At 32.7% G+C, this 17,730-nt stretch overlaps 1 protein-coding gene across 1 annotated transcript; it reads left to right on the top strand.

Annotated features, from left to right (window-relative positions):
• The first annotated feature begins 9,969 nt into the window (after window positions 1-9,969).
• On the top strand, window positions 9,970-16,947 carry LOC127812295 (mRNA cap guanine-N7 methyltransferase 1). Its single transcript, XM_052352707.1, has 13 exons — window positions 9,970-10,306; window positions 10,540-10,679; window positions 10,762-10,830; window positions 10,951-11,022; window positions 12,180-12,281; window positions 12,637-12,693; window positions 13,198-13,336; window positions 14,616-14,680; window positions 14,787-14,837; window positions 15,114-15,176; window positions 15,527-15,650; window positions 16,290-16,351; window positions 16,531-16,947. The coding sequence occupies exons 1-13, from the start codon at window positions 10,228-10,230 to the stop codon at window positions 16,627-16,629; spliced, it is 1,122 nt and encodes a 373-aa protein (XP_052208667.1). The 5' UTR covers window positions 9,970-10,227; the 3' UTR covers window positions 16,630-16,947.
• Window positions 16,948-17,730: the final 783 nt, after the last annotated feature.

Below are 17,730 nucleotides of genomic sequence, written 5' to 3' on the forward strand. Positions count from 1 at the left end.
AAGGATTATTTTTAATCCTAATGAAGATTAAAAAACCAATTTATAGAAATCTATTTTTATTTTTTATGTGAGAGTTTTATTAGGTGTGTTTTTTAGCTAAAATCCATTTAACTATTAGGTGGATATTATAGATAAAATCCATTTAACTTTATGAGTGCTTTATTAGGTATGTATTTTAGTTAAAATCCATTTAATATTAGGTGTGTATTATAGCTAAAATCCATTTAACTTTAAGTGTGTAAGTGCCCATTAGATATAATTATGTCTAATTGAATAATTGAAATTGTGTGGTTTGTATTGCATCTTGTGGCCTATAAATAGCTCACTTGATTGCATTTGTAAGTGTGATTATTATTCTTGAATCAAAGTTTAGTTATTTCCTTAGAATTCTCTCTTTGAGAATTGTTCTTGTTCTTTTCCCTTTTCTTTAGTATTCTCTCTTGTGATCTTACTTCCTTCCTTTCTTCTTTTAAATTCTTATGTCATTTATTATTACTTTATTATTCACCGCCTAAATGGCCGGTTAATTTATGCCTTTAAATTTCTGCAATTTTAATTCTTGTCTTTTAATTATTCACCGCCTAGATGGCCGGTTAGTTTATGCCTTTAAATTTCTGTAATTTTAATTCTTGTCTTTTAATTATCCACCGCCTAAATGGCCGATTAGTTTTTACTATTTTAATTCCTGTCATTTAAATTCTGTTATTTAAATTACGTCATTTAAATTCCTGTCAATTAACTTTCAAATAAAGATGAGTAGCTAAATCTAATATTGGGTTAAGGCAAGAACAGTGTCCAACGCCAATGATTCCCAAAGAAAGCTGCGCTTTAAATAAGTAACATTAATTTAAATTTCAGTATGAGTGTGTATTAATTATTGAAAAATCACTAGGTTTGGATTGGAGCGTAAGCCTAACTTAGTGCTTTCATGCCATGTATGAGAGTTACTAGAACTGGAAACGCTATCATACCCAAACCCGGATGATTAATTTAGTTGTTTTGTGTATTAATTGCAATTGGATTTATGGTGGTTGCTTAAATTAGAATCCCGCATATCATGTATGGGGATTGCTTAACCTAGAACTATCATCATCTCTAATTGCATTTAATAACAAACCCTCATATATGAAATTAAATTAATGTTGCTAATCTTTTATGCTAAAATTTGGGAATCAACGGGTTGGTACTGAAATTGTCTTAACTCAAGTACTATCCAAATTTATATTCTCACTTTAAGTATTTATTTCAATTACTGCCTTAATTTATTTTCTAGTATCTGTTGTTTAAAAAACCATAAAAAAAACCTTGTTGCCAATTTGTCCAAATGTGTGTGCTTGTGTGTGACATTCTTTTTATTTTGCCATAAATAAATCTCTCAGTGGACGACCTGGACTCATTCAAAAAATATAAATTTAAATTTGGACTACAACTGCACTCGTACACTGACGAGTATAAACCTCTCACCTAAATAAAGAAAAAAATATAAAATTTTTATTGTGTTTTGTTTTGTGTTTTAATTGCAGGGTGAGAGTGCAGCCACCCGACTGGTTAATTTGACCTTAAATCCATTTGTTTCAACTCGAAATCGCTTAAGGGTTGTTCTACACATTAAATACTAGTCCTTGACCCGCTCCGTTGACCTTTTGAACGTCTCCTACGTCGATTCGATTTTCTCAGCCCGGTCAATAGCTGTACCGAAAACTGTTCCCGATCTAATTTCTTTTATCATTAAAAATCATATTTTAAATCACTCATCGATACTATATCATTTTCCTTAATTGTCTAGGGTCTAGGGTACTCCCTCCGACTAATTCGGTCATCCAAAGCTGTGTTAGTGTGTCCTATAGTCTTATTCTTTCGATAATTCCAGTTATATCCTTCATTAAATATTATTTATGACCTCAAATCATTCCTGGGTATTACATCGATGACAAGCTAATGAAAAGTCACAAAGCCAAGCAACATCGAGTCGACCTTGAGGAATACCTTAAGAATTTGAGGAAGTTCAACATGAAAATAAACTCGACCAATTGTGTTTTTCGAGTTACAATAAGAAAGTTTATTAGGTTTATTATTTATCACTATGGAATTGAGGCTAATCCTAATAAGAGAAAGTTCAACCTTGACATGACCCCACTGAGAAATTTAAAGGAGATACAAAGGTTAATGGGAAAAATGGTTGGCATTTTCTCTCACATTCTACAAAAAGACAACTTTCTTTGTTTAGGGTTACTTTCCAAACTCGAGAATTTGTCTAGTCATCGAAGTTTCTAGAGACTTTTGATAAGCTCAAGCAATGCCTAAGCTCACCCCTAGTTCTTACCAAGCCCGAGCCACATGAGCCCTTTTACCTTTACCTTACACTAGCAGGGAAAGTATTTAGCTCGATTTTGGTTTGAGAAGAAGAAAATAAGCAAAAGCTAGTGTATTACACTAGTAAGAGATTTACTAGGGTCAAGGTTCAATACACTTCTATGGGAAAACTTGTCTACACCTTGGTGATATCAGCTTGGAAGTTCATACAGTATTTCCAAGCACGCCCAATCATTATCCTAACAAGCCATCCCTTGAAGCAAATCTTGGGAAGGCTTAATCTCTTAGAAAAGATGCTCAGCTAGACAATAAAAGTCATTAGCTACAATGTTGAATATAGACCTCGACAAGGTATCAAAGGACAAGTTTTAACTGACTTCATCACCAAGACAATGTAAATCAAGTTCTCAAAAATGCCAACCAATCACTTATGGTCCCAAGATATTAATGGAAGCTCTAACTTGGGTGTAGTAAGGCAAGTCAAACTTGGTCATATGTTTTGCACTTTGAGTTTAAGGCTTCCAATAAGGAGACAGAATACGAAGCCCTCATTACCAAACTCAAGTTAGTTAAGCAAATAAAAGTGAAATATCTATAAGTACGATATGATTCTAACTTGATTATACGATATGTGACAGGGGAGTTCGAAGTTTGAGAGAAGGGGATGGCCCGATATCTAGTATTGGTCAAAGGTTTAGCTATGAAGGTTAAAGCCATCAACATCGAGGTTATCCCTCAATCTCATAACACTCTAACGGATGCCTTTGCAAAGATTGTTTCTTTGTCCTTCTCAAGTAACTCCGAGCAGTACTCATCAAGTCTTTGTTGTAGAAGAGCATCAAGGAGGTAGTCGAGCACTTATACACGAAGAATGAGCCCAGTTGAATGGATATAATAGTGGCATATTTAATCAAAGGGGATCTACAAGATGACAAGGAAACCCAAAGCTTAAAAAGACAATCAATAAAATTCATCATGATTAAAATCAAGCTTTATAAAAAATCATTCACTCACTTGCTCTTAAAAATGCCCAAGCTCGACCAAAGCTAATTATGTTTTGAATAATATAAGGGATTTGTTAGCTATTAGGGATTTGTTTGGCTATGTAATAGCTAAAGAATGAGGAAAAAATCCTCCACCCATTCGGGACTAATTGGGAAGGATTCATCTCCAGGAGATAAAACACCTTTGTAGCCATAGGATAGATAGGAATATAAAGATTGGCTTCAAGGGCATTTAGGTAGATGATTAAGGTGCCCTCAAGGGCTTCATGGATTCAATGAAATTTATAATGAGTATAGCAATACTTATCCTCCAAAAGACTATACTTGCCCATGAAAGTCTCAGCTACTTCTCTACTGAAATGAGTAACTTTCTCGATAAAATGAGCATTTGAGTTTGAGTCATAACTCTCAGAACCCTTATTATCTATCTTTAAAGACACTACTACCCCTATCCCATGACTACAACGTTAGATTTACCATTGAAACCTAAGGAGCTCGAGCTTGGAGAAGAACCTAAGCTTGAGCTCGAGCTCACTCTCCTGCTTAAAATCACCCTTTATATATCTACTTTGCTCGAAAGAAGAAGATATACCTAGTTGGTTGAAAGAAAAAATAAACTAAGGAGGACTTGGGACTAAAAGGAAAAGCTAAGGAATTGAAATGCCTAGTATAAAGAAGGCCTAGGCCAAGCCTCTTTCTTAGAAGTCTAGCGGGAAGGCTAACTGGCACTCGCTCCTTTTGCCATAGTAAGGTTGTAGCTACTTATTCATCCTTGGCCTAAAATAAAAATGCTGGAAAAGACCTCCTACTTTACTCTCGAGACTAACCTTTGAAACTTAGACCATGAAGCAAAGGCAAGTGATGATAGGACATCCAACTCTAGGGATAAATACGAAAATGCCTTTCTTAAGGGCAAGACCTAAGCCTAGCAGCACAAATTCAATCAAAGGGTCCAATAAAATCAAGCCTGAGAAGTTGGACCTACTTAGAATAAGCTCAAGGCTGGACCCAAAGCCAAAGCTATCTGAAGAAAGAATACAAAAGGCAATTTAGGCCCAAGCCCACACCCATAGCTAGCTTGCCAAATTCACCCAAATGATCAACTCTATCCATCCACGCAACATAATCTTGACCTTTACCAACCCCTTAATAAACCTATATAAAGGCACAATTTCTTAAGAATTGATTACATCACTATTGTGTCATTTTTTAGTACAATGACTTACTTAAGCGTAAAAGAATCCACTAAGGGATTGAGCCCTATCTTTCTTTTGTAAGTAAAGCCAATCTAGACAAGATTGGGCTCAAAGATTGCCAAAAATATCTTGAAATTAAGAAAAGAAAAAAAGTTTGACTATTGTACGAATTGAGTGTACTATAACCCTATTCATGTTTGATTTATTTTTTTATTTTTAAGAATTGGGAAAGTTTTGAAAAAAATAACTAAAAATAACAAAAGGATATTTTTAGAAATTTCATTTCATTTTTGCTTTTTCTCTTTTTTATAACATTAACAATTAGGGATGACAACGACATGGGTTCGGAGCAAAGTGATTTTTCTCATTCTTAATCCCACCCCAGACCCTGTCCCATATCTCAATGAGGCAATAGTGTTTAATGGCCCCCCCAAATACAAGTCAAGTGGTTGAGTCATAATAAGTTAAAATTCACACCAATAGGTCATAAGTTAGATTGTTTGTCCTGTGTAATGAAGTAAAGTTTTCATCTGTAATTTATCTTCTTTATCGAAATCGAGGGCACGAGCTGTGGGGACCGCACAAGAACGGTAATCCCAATAGTGTTCAATAAAGAGATCCCTAATTCCTCAAAAAATAAAATTAAGTATTTTATATGAGTTATTTTATAATAATTCTTGAGCAAATTGCTATTCCTTGATTACAAATTTAACGGGAAGAAACTGTTTTCTGCCATTCAACATGACAAATTGCAAGAAACAGTGTTGTTTCATGGACTTGAATGTTAAAAGTTAAAACATATATATCAAAATATATATTTACTTATAAAATGCAAAGCATATAATTAAACAATATATATACTTACAAATGAAAACATGTAATTAAAAAATATATATATTTCCTTATTAAAAAATGGATATAATATTTTAAAAAATAAAATATATGATTTTATACAAATTATATTGTATATATAATTTTAAGTTTAAAGGTAAAACGATGACAAAATTTGTCGAGTAGAGTGGGGATTAACAATCATGGATTTGCTTTATCCCTCCATGTCTTGATTCCTAGTAAAAAATCGTTAACACTATCTTATTTGAGGCAGAATAAGATGAATCCTTACAAGATCAATTTTTTTTAACCACCTATATCGACTATCTTAATGTTTGAATGACTTATTTTTTTTAACAACCAACATAAGGGTTGCTTTGCTTTGAATTATTTTGGGTGTTGTCTTGAATACTCCCAAACAATCTTAATCGAGTTAGACAATTCTTAAAAAGTCATTACAGATTAATGATAACAAGTAACGGAATTACTAAAGTATGACTTATTTAGAAGTGTCTCGAATAAATCATTTAAGTAAAGTGGATTAATTGATATAATAACTCTTATGAATATGATCATAAGAGTCTTTCACAACTAAAAAATATCCAATTTGAGCCATAATTATTGTCAAAGAAATAAACCCGTCGCTTTAGCCCACCAAAACTTATTCTACCTATTAGAAAAAAAAAATACAAAACTTATTCTACCTATTAGAAATAAATACAAATGCATGGAAAATTAGAAAAAAAAAAAGTGTGAGAAAGTAAAAAATATATATATTTATTTAGTTTTGCAACAAGATAAGAGAATAAAAACAAGAACACTAAGAAGATTTTAAAATATTCTTCTGGATTTCTAATGTTATCTTAAGCCAAACAGAAAATTTCAAAATTATTGTTGACATGGTTAGAAATTGTAAATCTATTCAATTCTATTATATATGTGAAAATATTCTATATTGGTGTTTTAAAGCTCTGGACATAAAAGTGACATTTTTAAATTACCCTTTATATGTTTAGTTTAGAAGAGCTAAAAACACAATAATAAAATTGTTAGCTAGAACTGTTAACATCTAGGCCATAATAAAATAAAAAATAACTTTATCATAGCATAAAAACTTATTTTTGTTTAAAATTTATTTAAAAATTAAACTATAATCAACAAGGACCACCATGAGTCTTCATTGGCACTGGTTATCTTGTAGTTGCTAGCAGTCCTATTAAAACGCTTTTTATGCTTATTTTTTTAGAAAAATATCTGTTTCCACGTTTTTATTTCTTATTAAAAACGTTTCCCGTTTTCGTTTCCATGCAACATAGCCTGCATATTCCCTATTTTCATTAGGCTATTTGATCAACTTTAACTCAAGTGTCAAAGAATCTCATGGCATATAATTGGATAACTTTAGTGGTTGTATGCATTTCAACTAATATTCTTTATTTTCATTAGGCTATTTGATCAACTTTTAACTCAAATATCAAAGAATCCTCATGGCATGTATTGGATAACTTTATGTAATGGTTGTATGCATTTCTTTCAACTACTATCACATTTTTTGATCCATTAACGTCACGTTTGATCGAGCAAAATAAATACCAACGGAATAAGAATAGGAATAGGAATGAGATTCTCACAAAATATAATTTGGTTGATATGAAATAATAGAATTCCTTAAGAAATAGTCATTCTCTCAATTTGATAGAAAGGCTTTTCCAAGGGCGGAGCCAAGTGAGCCCACTAGATATAGTTGTCTCCACTGGGCTAGGTTAAAAAAAAATAATAATTTTATATTATTTTTAACTCAAGTTCAACCCCCAAAATAAATGTAAAATTATTGTATTAAAACTTAGTCTAAATAGGCTAAATGACCCAAATTCACTAACTCCTGAGTCTTAATTCATTTTATTTCTAAATTTATTATATTTTTTACTTTCTTTTCCGATTCTTGATTTTTTTTTTTGAATGCTATTGTTACAGTTAAAAAAGTATTTTATGCAATAAACATTATAAGTAATCGATTGTGTAATAGGATTAGAAACCAATAGATGAATGATAGCTTAGTTGTGTATATTGAAAATAATATATTTAATAAAATTGATAATAAAATCATTATAAGACGTTATCAAAATATAAAAAGCTATAAAAATAATTATAAAAAAATTATATTATAACATTATCATTATTATTTTATTTTTAAAATTATATTTTTTATATTTAAATTTACCCCGACACAAAATGGATAAGAAGATCCTTTATATTCAATGGAATGAATGGCATGATTACCTTACTACCCTCATATTTTTCTTCTAATCAGATATTGCCACATATGTAGTAATGTAGGCCTGTCGCCATTTACCACCCACCATTGCCACCCACTATGTGCCCCACTGCTTATCGTCATCCAGCGTTGTTAAATTAATTTTATTTAAAAATTAAATAAGAAATTATATTTATTTAGTTTTTATTTAATATTTTAGCTAAAAGGGGAAAACAATTTTTTAACATATATTTTGTAGTTATATGATTTTTTTAAATTAAATATCATTTTTTATGAGATTTTTTAATTTTTATAATATAAAAGGATTTTTTCTCAATTAATTATTTTTATTATTTCATTTTATCAAAATAAAATATTTCCAAACGTAGTAATGGAATGAAATAGTGATTCCATTCCTACTTATAAAACAAAATTCAGATCCCATTCCCTCTCACTTTTTTCTTTCTATTTAAAACCATTCTGCCCAATAAGTGATCTAAATATTCTATCATTAAGCAAAAATAATTCATTATTAGTAATTGTTAATTTATTATATTAATATCTTAAAAATGTCAAGAACAATCCTGTGTCACAACCCTATGTAAGAGGCAGATTGGCTCAAGGGGTTTGGGACCTAAGTCATTATTAATTTAAGGATTTTTTAAAATATAATAAAAAAAATTCTATTATTTTTAATTTTGTATAACAAACAAGATTGACTTTTGAAAATATTTTGAACCCCTTTTTTTGGGACTCTAGGCATAGGTCATAGTGGCCTTACCTTTCAGTCCGCCCTCATTAGAAGAGTGGATCAACTAGTGAGCTACCATGGGCTCGTTAGAAGGGCGGATCAACTAATGAGCTACTATGAGTTGAAGTTCGGGACAGTCCACTACCATATTCAATTTTTCAATCTAAATTTTTCTTTTAATAATAATTCAATTAAAAAAAAAAATTTAACCCACCCCAAATTTTGGGATGTGCACCTCTTTATTTCTGATTATAATTCATTTATAAGTAAAAATTGTTAGCGCAAGATCAAATTCACTCAAATCTTATCATTAATTTTAAATAAATATAAATAATATTTTTTTAAAATTAACTTTTATTATTAATTTCATACATAAATCCTATCATTAATTATATAAAAATTTTATTACATTAACTTTTTAAAATTTCAGCCTCCCCAACATATATTTCTAGATCCATATCATGACTTTATAAGAGTTTAAAAATAGATTTTTGGTTGGAATAATAATTGAATAAATTAATTATTTTCACTTTATGGTTATAAAAAATATATAAATAGTTTTAAATTATTTGCATAAATTGAAAAAAAAATCTAATAAACGTACCTACATAAAGTCAATAAAAAAGAGATTATTAATGAGGTTAATTATTTTCAAGTAAAGTAACTAGCATTATTATTTTAAATAAAATTTATATGAATAAAATGTTTATTACTTATTTAAGTAGAAAGTAGTAGTTCGCAGGCAGCCCTACCCTTAAGCCATTTATGTCATGGTATTAGGCTCCCAAATTAAAAAGCCTCATATTTTAGAAATTTTTTAACCGTTGCTATGGTGTTCCCCATAAAATCCATTATTTATTAGATAAATTTGATTATGGAGATTTAATCAATAATTTTGCATCTCAAAAGAGAAAAAAAATTAATTTTATATAAAGATAAATACAGTCTAACACATATTTGTAGAATAAAAAGTTGCTATTGGTGAATTTATCCTTTAATATTATCAGTTTAATGTTATGTTTTGTTTCTCTCTATAAGAGAATAATGAATGTATAGTTTTTTGCTCCCACTGATCTTTTTAAACTTTCAAGAAAAATTAGTTTTATTTTTTTTATTTATTATTGTAAGTTGTTTGGCTTTTTTTTCCTATCTCTTAGACATTATATTTTAGTTAAAAAATTATTATCGTTAAGAGATTATTATTTTTTTTTGTAGTTGATTGAATTTTAAATTTTTGTTATTTAATAAAATGATGAAATATTTATGAAAAAATGTATTATTTATTTTTTTATCAAAAAAATTAATATCGAAAGGCCTCAACAAATTTTATCGTCTAAAGCCCCCAACTCTGTTAGGTTTGCTCTGGTAGTTCGTCGTATGATTTAGATTTTTAAGAATGAAAAAAATAATAATAATGTCTTAAATAATTTTTAATACAGTTTTTTTCATATCTCAAGCAGCTGAAATTTTCCTTTTTCAGTAAAAAAAAAAAAAAAAAAAAGAGTGCGAATATAAGATTTCAAATTCAAACTTTTCAATAGAAATTTACGATTATTTTTAATATATACGAAAATAAGAGATGATGATGTGTTTTTAATATATAACGCCGACTTCTTTCAGAATTGGAACCGAAGAACGCATCCTTCCTTCCGATATTGTACAGAGCAGCGTCTGTAAATTTTGTTCACATCCTTTCTCAAAAGGCATTCGGTCGAACACTTTTCCCCTCTTGGGTTTTCTCAAAATTTCCCTCCACTCGCCGCATCTTTCTTCGATTCGGAAACACAAACAAACGTTTAATCGACGCAAGGCAAACCTTCATTAATCTGTTCCGTTCAATACCCAGAACTAAAAAAAAGGCCAGTTTGGATCAGTAGCATGAAGAGAGGATACCCAGAATCGTCTTCGTCGGCCTCGGAGGGACCCTCTCACTCCAAATTCAAATACAACCCAGAAGGTAATTTTTTGGATTTCATCCGATTTGCGAGCTTGGGTTTTTGTTTTTGAGTAACATTTTGCGTATCTTGATTGTTGCATATCTCTATATTGAAGTACTTCGGTGGAAAGGGGGCATATCTAAGAGGGAAATTGATAGTCTATTGGCTTGCTACATTTTTCTAGCAGCCATATAGGGTGTTGAATCTTGATGTTAATCTGTTGTGCTGCAATCTGTTGTTGTGTTTTGGGCAGGCGATGCTCATTTTCTGGAGGATGAGAGTACAAAGATTTTTGCCAGAAAAGTAGCTGACCATTATAGTGCAAGGATGAATCAAACTCTAGAAGAGCGAGAAGCTAGTCCTATAATCCATTTAAAGAAGCTTAACAATTGGGTATATGCTTTGCATATCTGATAACTGAAGTATCAACTGTAGAGTTCTTTTAGTTTATCCTTTTTTTGTTTCTGTTAAACAGATTAAAAGCGTCTTGATTCATCTTTATGCACAGCGAGGAGATGCAGTTCTTGATCTTGCTTGTGGCAAGGTACAAAAGCTCCCATGCTGTGAACATAGACAGTGGCAACGTTCACATGTGTCTATATTTATGTATGATATTGTAGATTATATGAAATAATATCCTTTCTGCTTACTTTACATTGGTTAGGGTGGAGATTTAATCAAATGGGACAAGGCGAAAATTGGGTATTATGTTGGCGTCGATATTGCTGAAGGCTCGGTAAATGATTAGTTCTTGTTGCCTTTTTTATGCAAATTTATGTGGAAGTGGATGCACTCAAGTGTTTGAGCACACATCAAATAGAACTTGGTGAATTTTCCTTATTAACTTTTAAGACTATATTTCTTTCTTAACAACCTTATTCGTTAATGGGTTTCATCATTGTAATGAGCTAACAAATTAGTTGGTAGTAATACCTCCACGATCTATGCAATTAACAGTTACATGTATTATCTTTAATAATAGTTCTGCGTAAAATACCAACCAAGACAGGTACATTTTGTATGGTGGGAGATCTGCCTCTTGTCTTATGGAGTGTGCTGCTTTTCTGTGATTAGGTTAGTTGCCAAATAAATCAAAACCATGTGCAGAGACATGAGACATGACCAGCTTTCAGAAGTAGTCCTCCGCTAATCTTTCTTGGCTGGGAGCCCCAAAATGGTTCGTAAAACCTAAGTTCCACATTTAAACCCGAGGGCAGGGGTTTACAATCCAAGCACTGAATTGTTACTCACCTAAAGCTGGCAAAATATTCCCCAGAAAAGTGCTAATTGCCAGATAATAAGTTAAGGGTTTGAACTCCTAGCATCATCAATTTGTCTCCGGGAACCACATGTTCATCAGCTAAGAGCATGATGATTATTGTCTCATGCTGACAGGGAGATCAACCAGTGTCTGATTTGTGTCCCTTTTCCCTTGTTATGCAAGTGTTTTTATGATCCCTCGCTAAGCTTGGCCTCTATTCACTCTGCAAGCATATGTGGTACTGGAATCCCTGTGTTGTTCTGGTTGTTAAGGTCTTTTTCCATCTATTTACCTAAAAGGGAGGAAAATATATTATTTGCATGACAATCTTTTTAGCTTTCGTTTCCCTCTGGTCACCTGCTACCTTTATGACTTTACCTTGCCATACAAAGCCAAAATTTTACATCCATCCTGTTAGTGTTTCTCTAATTTTGGATAACTTCTTTTAATATGTCTATTTCCCTTTTATAAGAATGCCATCTTTTAGGTGTTTTTCATCCTGTGGTATATAATTTACCTCGAAATCTAGTTTTTAATCATTTGTGTGCAGGAAATTTCTCCACCAGCTCCTGTGGTTATGTGTTTTTTCAGAAGTGAACCTTCTTCTCTAATGTTCAAACAATCATGTGCAGATAGAAGACTGCCGGACGCGTTACAATGGTGAAGCAGATCATCATCAACGGCGTAAGAAGTTCACATTTCCTGCACGCCTTATATGTGGGGATTGTTTTGAGGTAAACTTGACATGACAAAGACATCTATTTTTGGGGGCTTATTGACTAACAAAATTCGGGATTTAACCCTGCAACTTACATCAATTCTTGTATGGATGTCCTCCACTCCCACATATTAGCTTGTGTACTTTGTTTCTTGACCACTTGATTGTATTTCTGTTTCAGCTCCATTTGCATGAACCAGCATAAAAATATTAAGTGTCCTAATAGGGATAAAATTACCTCGATAGTTCTGACCTTAAGAGCTTCTTTATTCAGTATATTAGTATATAATCAACAGAATAAGTAAAATAGTCCAACTTCTCTTGCTGGAAGAAAGCTTTAATTGCATTTTATGTTCCTTGCTGGTGACCAGGTCCGCCTTGATAAAGCATTGGCAGAAGATGCACCATTTGATATTTGCAGTTGCCAGGTGAGTGAATTTTGGTGTTGAGATAACTTACTTCCTGTTTGTAGCAATTGAATGGTGATACTGAGTTAGAATGTTATATTATCTACTATCAATATTTTTCCTTGAATGATGATAATGAGTTAGAATGTTATATTATCTACTGTCAATATCCTGTGGCATTTTTACCTAGAGATTTTTGGGCATTTGATTTTTGTTCTAAGAAGCAATATTAGTTATAAGGCAAGAAGAATTGGCAAGAGAAAAAATAAAAGGAGGCCAAAAGATGAGTTACTTTTACCATGTAAGTTTTTCACAATTTAAAATTCACATTTCTTGGAAATTGTGCCCCAAGACATTGATTTCTCAACAACTTTTTGACAAAATTGGTTCCATTTTTTGCCTAAGCATTGATACCATATATTTTTGGTTTCCGATCATTTATGCAATTCAGGGACATGGATTATTATGACTATTCAAACTCCAGTAGATCAAAATTTAAAACCATTGAAACTTGAAATTTTGCAGTTTGCAATGCATTACTCATGGTCAACTGAGGCACGTGCACGTCGGGCCTTGGCCAATGTATCAGCTTTACTTCGTCCTGGAGGCATATTTATTGGAACTATGCCTGATGCCAACGTTATCATAAAAAAGCTTAGAGAAGGTCTTATTTCTATTCTGTTTTTGTCGTCTTCTTTTTTCTTTATTGAGCATAAAGGAGTTTATGAATTCTTTTAGTATTCATGATTGAGTCTTAGCCATCAATTTCCAAGTTCGTTCACCTTTATTTTGTAGGCTTACAGTTTTTTCTTTTTTTGGTTCTGTTAGTTTTGCTCTTTGTTTTCTTTTCCCTCCTAAATGGAGAGAATAATTTGTTAGATGATGCCTGCCAAAAAATTGTTAGCAAGTTTAAAATAGACTTTCATATGGCTTAGGGTTTCTTTCTCTTTAGCATATGTTTGTACTCGGTATTTAATTTTGTGTTTTTGAGATCTTTTGGTATTTCTCATGTACAAAAGAAGAAGACATGGTTGGCCACTGCTCTCAGGAATTAGCCTCAACATGGTTGCCCTTAAGAGCATGAAATAATGTACTAGGTTCTCCCTATATTCAATCTACTCAACAAAAAGAGAAACTAATGGGTCTGATTCTTAGTTCTGAGCTCGGAAAACCTTCCAGTGTTGATTTATCCAAAAAAAAAACAAACTCATCAGGGTTGTGCAATTTGTGTCTGATATTCTGCTGATGCTCCTTTGTGAACCCTCCATTAGCTGCTGATGCCAGCTGAATTACTGCAGAAGTTGTACTTGGCCAAATTTATGGGTTAGGGATGACCGCTTGGAAGAAATTGTATGTTCTGTGCTAAATTACCAATTACTGACATATTTCTGACAACTTGGCAAGACAATTCAGCAATCTGAGAGGAATGTATTTTCCTGTGTTTCATGATCATTGAGTGTCTTCCCCTGTTAATTGTGATTCATGTTTCATAATTGTTCAGTGTCATCTCCTGCCAATTTATTGATATTATTTTATTATCTTTTGTTTTGGTATGGGTTTCTTCACGATATTAACTATGTGATGGAACACAAACATATCAATTATCTTCATTCATCACCATCTCATGAAAATTTCCATATGAAGATAATGTTGGAACTTTTTTTCATCATTCCCTTGCTAGAGGGAATTTTGCCACATTGTTCTTTGCTTGGATTTGTATTGTCAATGTGACTTTTAGAAATCAATTGAAATCATGAATGCTGTGCCACGAACCCTAACTTGGTTAGGAAAGGTGTAGTTTATGATGATGATGGGAATTGGTCTGATCTTTTTGAATTTTTTGTTCTCTAGGTCTGATCTATGTGTGCAAAAGCAAAAAGGCCTTAATATATAAGCATTGAAACTGTTGGGCTTGGTAAACCATGTCTACTGTTACTTTGCAGCTGAAGGACTGGCTTTTGGAAATACTGTTTATTGGATACGTTTTGATGAAGAGTTTTCTGAGAAGGTGATTTCTTTTCCCATACTTGTTGCATTTAGTTTGGTTGTGCAATAGATTATTTTCTTTATTTTACCATTTTTCATTATAAATTGTTTATTTTTTTGTGATTCAGAAATTTAAATCTTCAAGCCCCTTTGGTATAAAGTATCAGTTCCACCTTGAGGTACGATTCTATAGAATTCTTTTGCTTTGATACAGTTGATGTATTCATCCATTCCCCGCCCCCAACCAAAAAAGAAAAAACTTTTTTCCCCTGGTGTTGAGTTTGTATGCTTTTCCAAGCCAAATTAAAACAGAAATTACAGGTTCCATCCTGCAATTGTTTAATTTGGAACCTCTAGTTTCTTTTTAGTTGCTTCTAGTATATTATTCTGCCAATCTTTTTTTTTTAAATAAGTTTGGATTTCTGATGTGGCAAAGACCAAACCCTTTGTTGCAGGATGCTGTTGATTGTCCTGAGTGGATTGTTCCCTTTCATGTCTTCAAATCATTGGCAGAAGAGGTATAAATTGGACTACATTTTTTTTCCCTGATGACCTTGCTGCTAAACATTAAAGATCAGCTCATATTGATTATGGAAAATGATTGTTTTCCATCAGAATTTACACATCAGCTGATCCTTGTAGAAAGGATAGAAACTAGTCTTGCCATGTTGTTTACTGAAAAAGAAAACAAGTGAATAATATGAAATTCCCTGTCAATGAGATGTATGATGGAACCTGTTAGAAAGTGGAAACTGTTGCAATGCATGTGGCTTTGGCAGCCTCTGTGCTAGATGGATGCATGTGATTTTTGTCTTGAGATGCAGAACAACTCTGGTTGATGTAGCTTGATTGTTTATGAGTTATGCAGTATGATTTGGAGCTAGTCTTTGTGAAGAACTCGCACGTATTTGTGGACGAATACTTGAAGAAACCAGAATTTGTGGATCTAATGCGGAGGCTTGGTGCTCTGGGAGATGGCAACCAAGACCAGAGTAGGTTTTCCTGCTTACTTCAAACTTTTGTGTTGCTGAAATAATGCACACCCATAGTTGTCAAAGGCATTCCTAGTCACAAAGGGCAGCTGAGGGTGCCACCTAGGTGCTAAGGTGTGCCTCACCTGGAGGTGCAAGGCACACACCTTTGCTCCTATGTAAATTTCATTTTGTTTTTTGATGAACTTGTTAAAATCTAACCAGTAATAATCAGGAACAATTAAAAGAAATTTGAGAAAACAATAGAACACCCCATTATTTAGTTAAATAGTTTTGGTTATTTGTTATATACGATCTCATAAGTTCGCATATATTGAAAATAATGATGTAAAAGTATTTTTATACAGATCCTTTAAATGTGCACCTCGCATCCAAAAGGCTTGTGTCTAGGCTCTAGGCACTCTTGCGCCTCAGTGCACCTTGAGCTTTTGGCAACTATGGCACCACCCAATTCAGAACTAACAACTTGATAATTCGCCATTTTCACATTCTGGTTCTTCATACAGTAGTTAGAACTTGCATGCAAGTGCTAGATATTGTTATCCTTTACTGCTATATGAGAAATATCGATTTTCAGTTTTCTTGCTGGTGCTCAAGACTTCAGGCTTTGACAATTTCCTTGATCGCTACTGTATCCAGGTACGTTGTCAGCAGACGAATGGGAAGTAGCTTATCTGTATCTGGCGGTTGTACTGAGGAAGGTAAGTCCGACGCCCACATCTTATAGAAATGCACCCTGACCTGTCACTTATTTGGCGCACTATCTCGTATCTCTTGTCTTTTCAAGCATAATTAAGATAAAAACATATGTTCTTATCCGTCATCATCCCTACTATCATTGTTGATGGGTTTGGGGTTAAAGTTCTGCTCTGTGTTGCAGCGAGGCCAACCAGACCAGAAAAGAGTAAATGTTCGACGTGACAGAGGCAAGATGCACCTATCAAAGGAAGACATTATGTGTATCGACAATGAAATATGATTATACATCATAAGTTATCCCCATGACCCTCTCCGGGATGGCTATACAAGGCATGGAAACATGTTCTAAGCCACAGATGATGAACAAATGATAGATGCATTAAGCATAGCGCTCATCGGGTTCATTGTATATGTGGCACTTCTAGTAGATTCTGTTAAAGGCCATGAAACATTGTTTTTTATAAGCTCATGGCACTTGGATGCGTTAATATAATTGACGATGGATTGACTTAGTAGAGAAGCTTCTGCAAGAGCAAGACGTAACTGTATGCTACACAAATTTGATTCGGATGGTAAAATGCTCAATTTTTGTTTCTCATTTACGGGATGACTTTAGTGCCCAGCTTGTTGGGTATATCCATAGACGCACTACTGTGTCTGCTCGGCTGGTATTGATGTGAAAGTATTGTTATTGATTTTGTGGGGATTAATGCTGGAAGGAAGTAATTTAATGTTGGGAAAATTTTACACAATCCCTGAGGTTTGGCTAAAATTGACTGATCGTTCATATGTTTTGAAAAATGACATCTCTTATTGTTAATAGATTAAACCAAGTAATCTTCTTATCTCTATATTCAATATATTTTCTCTTTCTTCTCTTATTACCAATGATTGACGAAAGGTTACCCATCCTTCGTGTTTGCGATGGGTCTTCCCCATTGTTGGCCATTGATGATGGGGAAGAAGTCCCATTGTAAGTGTGTGACAATGAGATTTCTTCCTCATCACTAACAACTAACAAGTTGACAATGAGGTTAAAATCTCCTATCTCATGTATATCTCTCTATATATGTACACAAACATTGTGTTTTACTATTGAATATATATATATATATATTGCTTTATATCTTTTAATATGGAAACGTAATACTAAACAAATTTACTCAGGTATACTAACAATAATCCATTGATATGGATTTTAATCTAGAATACACACTAGTATCTTTATAAAAAACTTGGAATGGTGTGATGGCATAAGTTTTGAATTCACCAAAGTGTAAGCTCTAAACTAACACTAGTACGATAATTTAAGTTTCGAAAGAATATTTTTAAATTTTTTAAATTTTATAAAGAAGAGAAGAGAGTATGAGGAATATTAAAA

This window comes from Diospyros lotus, chromosome 10 (genome assembly GCF_014633365.1).
Source record: "Diospyros lotus cultivar Yz01 chromosome 10, ASM1463336v1, whole genome shotgun sequence".
Taxonomy (NCBI): domain Eukaryota; kingdom Viridiplantae; phylum Streptophyta; class Magnoliopsida; order Ericales; family Ebenaceae; genus Diospyros; species Diospyros lotus.

Bases quoted from the DNA above. Each gene is read 5' to 3' on its own strand.
- LOC127812295 (XM_052352707.1), top strand. From the start codon at position 10,228: ATGAAGAGAGGATACCCAGAATCGTCTTCGTCGGCCTCGGAGGGACCC. The intron at 13,337-14,615 runs GTCTTATTTCTA...GTTACTTTGCAG, and splicing joins CATAAAAAAGCTTAGAGAAG to CTGAAGGACTGGCTTTTGGA. The intron at 15,651-16,289 runs GTAGGTTTTCCT...TACTGTATCCAG, and splicing joins AGATGGCAACCAAGACCAGA to GTACGTTGTCAGCAGACGAA.